General features: G+C 33.8%; 1 protein-coding gene across 1 annotated transcript; it reads right to left on the bottom strand.

The window, feature by feature from the left end:
• Window positions 1-1,550: 1,550 nt before the first annotated feature.
• LOC127721530 (zinc finger protein OZF-like) lies at window positions 1,551-10,099 on the bottom strand. Its single transcript, XM_052228292.1, has 2 exons — window positions 9,998-10,099; window positions 1,551-3,230 (listed from the first exon to the last, which is right to left on the bottom strand). The coding sequence occupies exon 2, from the start codon at window positions 3,159-3,161 to the stop codon at window positions 1,653-1,655; it is 1,509 nt and encodes a 502-aa protein (XP_052084252.1). The 5' UTR covers window positions 3,162-3,230; window positions 9,998-10,099; the 3' UTR covers window positions 1,551-1,652.
• Between the last annotated feature and the right edge of the window lie 1,245 nt (window positions 10,100-11,344).

The following is an 11,344-nucleotide window of genomic DNA, read 5'->3' as shown; positions in this document are numbered from 1 at the left end:
ACTTGGCCCAGTGGTTTCAGAGAAGGAGATTTTTGTAAAAGTTAACGACGACGAAGAAGGCGGACGACGACGGACGCCAAGTGATGAGAAAAGCTCACCTGACCCTACTTGACCCTTTGGGTCAGGTGAGCTAAAAATAGGTACTTCTGATCTGAACAACAGGTCAAATATGCCCTCCTATCTTAATTTCATATTTCTTTTTATTTTAATAAAAAAAAAAACTTTCAACAAGGGATCTACAGTGATCCCAAGTCCCTAAGCTTTCATTTCATATCAAAATTACACAAAATTTACTGACTGACAAAGTTCCAGCTACAAAAATGTATGCGTAGGAACTATTTTGTTTAAATGTGTACTAAGACAACTTTCTTGTGTGTTCTTTCAGAGTCTGTAAATTATCAAAATATCAATTTGACTAAACCCTTTATAAAAGTGATCTCATGTGTCTCTGTAAATTATCAATTTATCAATTTGACTAAACCCTTTACAAAAGTGTTCTCGTGTGTCTCTATAAATTACCAACATAAAGGTAAGAAAACTGGTATGATTGCCCATGAGACAACTCTCCATCAGAGACCAAATGATGTAGAACTGTAGGTCACCGTACGACCTTCAACAATGAGCAAAACACAGACCGCATAGCAAGCTTTAGAGGTCCCGAAATAACAAAATGTAAAACATTTGTGTAAAACAATTCAAAGAGAAAACTAACGGAATGATTTTATATTATACTGGTTATTACAAAACAGTCAACAAAAAACAAATATAATATACAGTAACAAATGACAACCACTTAATAACAGGCTCCTCGATTGGGACAGGCACGTATACAGATTGTAAGCCGACGATACCATTCACTAAAAACCATATTCATGTGAAGTATATGTTCTCATGTGTCACTGTTCTTAACCATGCCGACTAAACCCTAAACAATGATACATCACAGTCATGACTTTTATCACCTGTATGTGAATCTGTAAATTACCAGGCTGACTAAACCTTAACCATATACATTGTACTTCACAGTCATGAGATTTATGATGTTTATCACATGTGACTAAACCCTTTTCCACATAAATCACAATCATAAGGTTTATCACCTGTGAATCTGTAAATTACCAAGCGGACTAAACCCTTTACCACATACATCACAGTCTTGAGGTTTATCACCTGTATGTGTTCTCATGTGAATCTGTAATCTACAAAGCAGACTAAACCCTTTACCACTTATATCACAGTTATGAGGTTTATCACCTGTATGTATTCTCATGTGTCTTTGTAAATGACCAAGCAGACTAAACCCTTTACCACAAACATCACAGTTATGAGTTTAATCACCTGTATGTGTTCTCATGTGACGTTGTAAATTACTAAGTTGACTAAACCCTTTACCATATACATTACAGTAATGCGGTTTATCACGTGTATGTGTTTTCATGTGAATCTGTAAATTACTAAGACGACTAAAACCTGTACCACAAACATCACAGTCATGAGGTTTATCACCTGTATGTATTCTCATTTGTCTTTGTACATGACCAATCAGACTAAACCCTTTACCACAAACATCACAGTTATGAGTTTTATCACCTGTATGTGTTCTTATGTGACGTTGTAAATTACTAAGATGACTAAACTTTTTACCACATACATTAGTCATGAGGTTTTTCACTTTTATGTGTTCTCTTGTGTCTCTTTAAGCCACGACCTTGACTAAAACCTTTAACACATACATCCCATTCATGAAGTTGTTCACCTGTGTGTATTCTCATGTGTCTTTCTAAATGACAAAGCCGACTAAAACCTTTACCACATACATCACATTCATGAGGTTTATCACCTTCATGTGTTCTCATGTGAATCAGTAAATTACCATGCTGACTAAACCCTTTACCACATACATCACAGTAATGAGGTTTTTCACCAGTATGTGTTTTCATGTGACGTTGTAAATTACTACGTTTACTAAACTTTTTATCACATACATTACATTCATTTGGTTTATCACCTGTATGTGTTCTCATGTGAATCTGTAAATTACTAAGACGACTAAAACCTTTACCACAAACATCACAGTCATGAGGTTTATCACCTGTATGTGTTTTCATGTGACGTTGTAAATTACTACGATCACTAAACTTTTTATCACATACATTACATTCATTTGGTTTATCACCTGTATGTGTTCTCATGTGAATCTGTAAATTACTAAGACGACTAAAACCTTTACCACAAACATCACAGTCATAAGGTTTATCACCTGTATGTATTCTCTTGTGTCTTCGTAAATGACCAATCAGACTAAACCCTTTACCACAAACATCACAGTTATGAGGTTTTTCACCAGTATGTATTCTCATGTGAATCAGTAAATGACGATGCTGACGAAACCCTTTACCACATACATCACAGTAATGAGGTTTTATTTTATCACCTGTATGTATTCTCATGTGACGTTGTAAATTACCATGCTGACTAAACCCTTTACCACATACATCACAGTCATGAGGTTTATCACCTGTATGTATTCTTATGTGTCTTTGTAAATTACCAAGCAGACTAAACCCTTTACCACAAACATCACAGTTATGAGGTTTTTCACCAGTATGTATTCTCATGTGAATCAGTAAATGACCATGCTGACGAAACCCTTTACCACATACATCACAGTTATGAGGTTTACCACCAGTATGTATTCTCGTGTGAATCTGTAAATTACCAGGCTTACTAAACCCTTTACCGTAAATATCACTGTCATGAGGTTTATCACCTGAATGTGTTCTCATGTGACGTTGTAAATTACTGACTTGACTAAACTGTTTACCACATTCATTACATTTATAAGACTTATTTTCAGTATGTGTTCTCATGTGTCTCTTCAGATTACCACCTGTAGTAAATTTTCTATTACAAAATTCACATTTATAACATTTTTCACCAGTTTGTGTTCTCGTGTTTTCATTTAATTCACTACCTTGACTAAATTCTCTAACACATTTATGAAATTTTTCACCAGTATGTGTTCTCCGGTGTCCTTTAAAGTCACCACCTTGAGTAGGTTCTCTAGCACTAACATCACATTTATGACATTTTTCACCAGTATGTCTTCTCCGGTGTCCATTAAAGTCACTGTTTTCTAGTGCGTCTCTGTAGGGTTCCATTGATCACTAAACCCTCCACCCCATCATATTATCAATAAGGTTTATCTCCAGTATATGTGTTATACCACTCTATAAGAAACAAAAAAAAACCCCAAAGTTAAGTAGGTTCGCTACTCAGTTTCAAAATAAAAAGCTTTTCATAACACTAGTATAAATTGATAGGGTATTATTAAAGGAACCAAAAGAGCAAAAAAAATATAGGTCAATGTGCTTGTTTTCGAGATATTAGCCATTGAAATTTTGGCGGGAAAATGTTTTCTCTAGATTTTTCTTAGCCTTATCATTGAAAAGTTCAAGTTCTCAAAATCTATCAAAAAATAACAAAGATTTTATAAGACTTTTACAGATGGCTTATAATTGTACATGTAAAAGATTTTTAAATAGAAAAATGGGGGTCAATGGTCAAATTTTTTTAAGGCATTCACATGGATAAAACCAGAGGATTCCGAAAATCTGACAAAAATTCCAAAACATGACAAGCAAACATCCGTAATTAAGACTAAAACCTTTTGATATCTCCCTGTTAATAACGTATAAAATATCTATGTTGTATATGATGTGTACAAATTGTAATGTTGTAATTTGTACATAATTGTGTACAAGTTATCAGTGTTTTATGAACCGCTTAACACAAATGGATCATACAAGTACACAGTCTTTTGTTTCGGATATTTCTGTCATATTTCCATGACTACATGATACGGTCTAATACTGAGTATTGATACAAAAAAAAAACATTATAAGAACACAAAAAGACTTTTTATGGATATGATTTTGGTATAAGGAGAAAGATAAAAGTAAAATTCAAACCATTCAGGTGTCCTTATTTCTAGTTTCAGGACAAGAATAGCACTAAATGTTAGGTTGAATATAAATTTGAATTTAAGACATTAAGCTGATAAATTTTAGAAGATAAACTTTTATCACCTGGAGCAAAAAGGTATGTGTCAAAAAACTTATAACTTGTGCAAAAACCCTGTAACAAGAGTGTACACGCTGAAATGTCTCGCCTGTTTTACTGACCATTGATTTTAAGTTCAAAGCCTTAAAGATAGAGATTTGTCTACAAGTATGACATAAACTTAACATTTTTAAAGAACCCTAATAATGAGGTCATGGTCAAATAAAAACTGTCACACAGACATGTACACCTTACAATCATTCCATACACCAATTATAGTTGACCTATTGTTATCAGTATTTGAAAAACAGACCCATAACACAAAAAACTTAACATTGACCAATGAACCATGAAAATGGGGTCAAGGTCAGATGTACCCCTTACAATCATTCCATACACCACATATAGTTGACCTTCTGCTTGTAGTATCTGAGAAACGGACCTAATCACGTAACTTTAACCTTGATCACTGATCCATGAATTGAGGTCGAGGTCAGGTTAGCCCTGTCTGACAGACATGTAGACGTTGCAAGCAACCCATATACCAAATATAGTTATCCTATTAATTACTCATATTAAGTGAGAAATTCACATGACAAAAAAGCTGAATTTTGTTTTTTTCAAGCAGTCGTTGAACCATAAAAATGAGGTCAAGGACAAAGGGCATATGACAGACGTAAACTTAGTAACATAATGTATCTGCATACAAGGTATGAAGCATCCGGGTCTTCTACATTCTGAAATATTAAGCTTTATACAAATAGTTTACGCCGCCGCCGCCAGATAGTAATACCTATGTCTGGGCAACTCTACTCCAGTACTTTTATATATGTGACATGTACAAGTAGTATGTATGCCATACTGCCTCATTGATGTATATCCCAATCTTTTTTATTCATATGGAAAAGTATTTTACTTAACATCAACATTATTTGCATACATAATTAATAAACTGCTGAAACAGAGCTACATGTATGTATCGCCTGTCTCAAAGTCGTTTGACCATGAACTAGGGACAGGACCTCAAAATAGTCGACAAACTGAGATGTACTGATAGTAATTTAACTTAATAGAAAATATCATTGTCTATCATTAGTAGTTCCTATCAAACTAACTTATGCAGAAAACTTAACATTGAAAATTGTTTATTTAAATTGAAAGTCGCTGGACCATGACCTAGGGACAGAGCCTCGAAAAAGTCCTTTAATTGATATGTACTGATAGTACCGGTAATGCAACTTTATAGAAAATTTCATTGATCTATCACAAATAGTTACCATCAAACTGACTAAAGCAGAAAACTTAACAATTATGGCGATAAATCAATACCTTTGTCTCGCCTGTGACAAAAGCTGTATTTCAAATTAGAATAAATTGACAGTGTAGATTTCGATTGATTCGGCGCCGACCATTCAGCTTTTTTTTAAGGGGGCATTTTTTTTTTCTCAGGACAATTATATCTCCATTTCATTAAAGACAAACTAGTTTTTTTTCAATAAAATACAGGAACCAAGATTTTATAAGGTTCAACAAATGGTACATGTCTTGACAAATATAGTCGTGTTTACCATGGTTACATACATGTACCAAATTTTACTCCGAGTACAGACAATCCGGTCAAATCCAAAAGTTTTAGGTTTCCTAGGTATAAAAAAAAATCTAAATGAATATTTACTTTAAGAATTAATTAAAACTATCCTAGATTTTGAAATGCATTTATTTTCAGTGTCGAAATACACTAAATATCATTGTTATCATGGTTATACATAGTGTGTGTGACATATATATGCACATTAACGGTCTTAAAATCTGTCAATACCGATATCTTGATTGTTAATGGCGTCTTTACATTTAATCTATTGGATGTTGGATGTGTACTGATTGATATTTTAGTCTCAGATACAATTGGCTTTGGACTAGCTTTCAGTAACTGCGAGTACTCTCCAATCTCTCAGAGGCGAAGCTAAGGTTGATAATGTCTTTTTGAGGGGTAACAATCTGTTCTATCACTCTCTCAGATATGTATTATTTAATTTACTATACTGAATGTTCTGTTATTATGTACAAGACGTCATAGTTTATTACTTTGAATTTGAAATTTAATAGACAGTAAGGACATTATACTGAATGTTCTGTTATAACTGTCTATTACCGATACCTATTATAGTATTCATTATACTTCATGTAAAAATGCCAGATTTTGATTGGTTAATACGAGGGAGACAATTTACTCTATCCTATGGCAAATAGTCTATTACCCTTCACGGAGACGCTTGATCAAGTCCGCGCTTTATTAAATACGGATGGTTGTTATGTACAAGACGTCATAGTTTATTACTTTGAATTTGAAATTTAATAGACAGTAATAACAGAACATTCAGTAAAATAAATCAAATAACACATATCTGAGAGGGTGATAGAGCAGATTGTTACCCCTCGAAAAGACATTGTCAATCTTGGCTTCGCCTCAGTTGACAATGTTTTCTCGGGGTAACAATCTGCTCTATCACCTTCTCAGCTTTGTGTTATTTATATAAAGTCACATGTTACCAGTTACCTAATCTTTAAATTCCGCCTCTGTCAGACGCACCACCAAACGGTGTATTTGGGATTTGATTTAAACACGGGTCATAATCACACCTGAACTTCGTCATTATATCATTCACCAAAAAAATATATCTACAAGTAGTTTCCGGTTGTAGTAAGAAAACCAGGATAGATTCAAACAGAAAGATTTTGAAAGCAGAGAAAACTGTGCACCTTATAACCAGCATAACTTTGTCAAATAACAATACGAATACTAATAAAATGCTTCGCTGAGCGCAGCCTAATACGACCACAGTGGTCGAACCCTGAACAGTTGGGGCAAAATTTGACACAATATTCAAGCTTGATACTATCTGAATTTGGATTGTGATCAAATTTTTGACATAATATAAGTTTCTGACACAAAATAAATGTGGTCAAAGATCTTACAATTAAATCTAATGCGCAATACTGTGCAATTGAAGATTTCTTCTTGAAACTTTTCAAAAATTTGAAATTTTGAAAATTTTGAAAAAAAAATATGAACCCTTTTAAAAAAAGATTGGAACCCCCCCCCCCCCTTTCCCCCTAACTTTTTTGAACCCCCTTTTAGCATTAACCATCAAACTCAATTGCAGTCTTTCCTTTGTAATATGGAACCTTGTAGTACAATTTTAGAGAGATCCATACACTTAATCACAAGTTACTGTCTGGAAACTAGAAAAATGCTTTTTTTTTAACCATAAAAGTCCATTTAAATACATCATAAAGGTATTGAAATAGAAAATGACATCATAGTCATGGCTAAAATTAAAAAACCTTCATCAGCAACTTTTAATAGTAATATCTAAAAATAAAATTCCTTCATCAGCATTTAAAAGTAACTTCTAAAAATAAATTGACAGCTAGGACTTTGCAACCATAAAAACCTATTTATTAAATACATCATAAAGTATTCATCAGCAACATTAAATAGTAATATCTGAAAATAAAATTCCTTCACATACATAATCATGGCTAAAATTAAATAGTTTTTAAAATAAAAAATGACACCATAATCATGCCTTTAATTAAAAAGCATCCATCAGCAACATTAAATAGTAATATCTAAGAATAAAATTCCTTCACATACATAATCATGGCTATAGTTGAATTACCTTTATTAAACATTTTTAAAATAGTAACTTCTAAAAATAAATTGACAGCTAATCACCTAAAGACAATACATTTCTTTATAAATAATTTACAAGCAGTGTAAGGGAGGTAATTTGACAATATGTGTTTGAATTATCTCCCTTACACTGCTTTAAAATTATGTTTTGTACTGAAGTAATTGTCCATTAACCTGGAAACCCTTGTTTTCCCCCTTTTTGCCCCTAATTCCTAAACAGTTTGAGCAATAACCCCCAAAGCAAATTCTCACCATCCCTTTGTGATATGGTAACTTGTGGTATAATTTCAGAGAGATCCATACACCATTTCACAATGTATTGTCTGGAAACTAGAAAAATGCTTATTTGGGTCCCATTTTGGGCCCTAATACCTGGACAGTTAGGACCATAACCCCCAAAATCAATCCTAACCTTCCTTATGTGGTCATAAACCTTATGGTAAAATTTCTTAGAAATCCATACACTTAAACAAAAGTTATTGTCCGGAAACCAATGTGTCTTCGGACGACGACGTGATACTGTAAATGCTCTTTTGTTCCGACGTTGGAAAGTTCCGGGCGGAAAGAACTAACTAGCCGAAAAGTTCCGGAGGAACTTATTAACTAGTTACTTTGTTCTTCCTCTGGTTTAAAAGTTCCACCGGAACAAAGTGACTAGTTGAAAAGTTCCAACGGAACATATCAACTAGTTAGAAAGTTCCGTTTTTTCCAAATTAGTCAAAACCGAAACTAACAAACTAGCCCAAAAGTCCAACGGAACTTATCAACCAGTCACAAAGTTCCATTTGGAGAATTGATGCAAAGAACCACATGAGGAGGGGGTGTTCTTCCCTCTCTTGGGGATACTATGAATACTAAATTTGCATTATAATGCAACTTATTCCGTTTTATGTGAGCTATGAAATACAACTTAAATTTTGCATTTTTGTCCCCAAAGAAACCCCTTTCAGTGCGTTGGGTATTCTTGTAAATTAATGATTTGCTCTTATATATACTGATACTCATTCTTCCCCCTCTTTCTACAAAAAGGACGAAATATGGTATATTCGGAAAGATGTAACTACTTGTTCTGTTCCGCCAGAACTATTCAACTAGCTACATTGTTCCGGGACTTTTCAACTAGCTACTTTTTTCCGGAACTTTTCGACTGCACTCGGAATAAAACAACTAGTTGGAAAGTTCCATCGGAACGAAATAACTAGTTGAAAAGTTCCGCCGGAACAAAGTAACTGACGGAACATAGTGTCTGTTACAATACCAGTATACGACCGCAAAATTTTTGCGGTCGTATAAAAATCCAGGCAGAATATAAGGCGTAAGTACTTTAATTCAGTCACTATGTGTCTAGTATGTTTTAATCAAATCCCAAGTCGTGATGGTGATACAAGGCTGAAAACACATTCTGTATATATAATTCGTCTGAATAACAGCCCAACAATGTTAGATCTGTAAATTTGCGGAAGCAAATTTTTGTTCTTCCCTGGCCGGGATTCGAACTCATGCATATGTTTTCTCATGAAATAATACCCCGGTAGCACAACCGTTTACGTTACTGGTAGAGAGGGCTCGGCCTGTGCTTTAGTTCCAGGTCTTCGGACATCATACTGACAATACTGAACTAAGAACCAACACAAAACAACAATTGACAGTTGTCGGCAACCTAGAAATGCAATAGGTGACGATTGTGCTTCGCTGATACAACAAATAAACAAGATCGATAAAATAGTTTCTTTTCGAGAAGACAAAGATAAAATTACACAAATATCGCGATATCTCCATATGAAATTTAATCCTTGAAATTAATGTTCAATACATTTTATAGGATAAAACAGGGCGATGCATTTGCAGTGAAAAATACCCGTAATAAATTAACCAAGTAAAATTAAAGTGTTTGGCATTAGTGTTATAAATTTGACTAAAATAGATAAATTCACACTAAAAATTTAGACGTGGCCGATAACCTAAAATATTAATAACTGTACAATAGTCGTCCTTAAACAAAAACTAACTTCAATCAATCAAGTTCGTGACGTCCCACCTTCCGAGATAAAATAAATATACCCACTGGTTCCCATCGACTAGAACATGAACCTCGTAATTTCATGTACCAGGGACCAAAGACTTTAGAAATGTTTGACTCTAAAACCGAAACATATAAATCAATTGTAAACAAATGAATATTTAAGTCAAACAATTTAACATTGAAACTGAATAATATAAAATTAAAGTACAACTTACCAGTACGAAAGTTTTCCCCAATCAAAAGAAGTATTAAGTCTGGACATTGAGTCTCTAGCACGAGAAAAACGATCATCCCCGAGAAACCTAGTTAAATATAAATATATTTCTTTTTACAGGTATGAATCGCCGTTTTATATCGGCGCACACTTACCTAGGACATAATATATTGACACCTACTATTCCTGGGTTTAAAACAGCAAAGATAAAAATGTTTGCCACTAAAAGTTAAGGAAGGATGACAAAAAGGAGAGCATAAATATTTAAATAAAGCTTAAGTACACAATTATTTTTATACATTTCAAAAATGCATGTATGTTTTTAATTTTATTTATATCTATTCCGACCGACCGACCCGGATTTTTCATACAAAAAATCCGTAAAACAACAAATTTAAAAAAAAAAATGGGGAATGCATGTGTCCATGGCACACAGATAATGCCCCCGCTTGCATACAACGTTATATAGGGACATAACTCAAGAACAGTAAAAGTGAGGCTACCCAAATTCGTACTTGATCTGAAATTTGCGGCAATGAGCATTGTGTATAAGTTTCACAACATTTGGTTGAGGCAAACTTAAGGTAGAGAACAAAAACAAAAAAAATCAGCAATTTTCCATTTGTAAAGGGGCATAACTCTAGAACAGTAAAAGTAAAGCCACCAAAATTCAAACTTGATCTGTGTTTTGTCGTAATAAGCATTGCACAAAAGTTTCATAACATTTGGTATAGGCAAACTAAAGTTAGAGAATGGAAACCAAAAATTCATCAATTTTTCCATTTGTAAAGGGGCATAACTCTAGAAAGGTAAAAGTGACGCCACCATAATTCAAATTTGATCTGTTTTTTGTGGTAATAAGCATTGTGTATAAGTTTCTTAACATTTGGTTGAGGCAAACTAAAGTTAGAGAACGGAAACCAATTTTGGGACGTACAGACGTACGGGACATACGTACGGACGTACAGACGGACAAGGGCAAAACTTAATGCCCCCTCTGCTTCGGCGGGGGCATAAAAACAAACAAAGAGTATCGAGAGGAAAATAGGCAAAACATAATGAATAGAGAATAATCGGTTGCTGAATTATAAAGATAGAGAATAATCGGTTGCTAAATTATAAAAAACAGAGAATAATCGGTTGCTAAATTTTAAAGAATAGAGAATAATCGGTTGCTAAATTATAAAGGATAGGGATAAAATGTATTACAAAAATAAAGAAATGAAGGACTCCCCCTTTCCAGACCCTCACATGTTGTCACACGTGTCTGTAAATTATCAATCTGACTAAATTTTACCAAATATCGCATATGAAAAAGGTTAATTTCACATGAGTGTTTCTGAAGGGT

The sequence above is a fragment of the Mytilus californianus genome, unplaced genomic scaffold (assembly GCF_021869535.1).
Source record: "Mytilus californianus isolate M0D057914Y unplaced genomic scaffold, xbMytCali1.0.p SCAF_12, whole genome shotgun sequence".
Lineage (NCBI taxonomy): Eukaryota > Metazoa > Mollusca > Bivalvia > Mytilida > Mytilidae > Mytilus > Mytilus californianus.
Note: the sequence above shows the minus strand (reverse complement) of the source record. Positions and strands in the feature narration are given on the sequence as shown.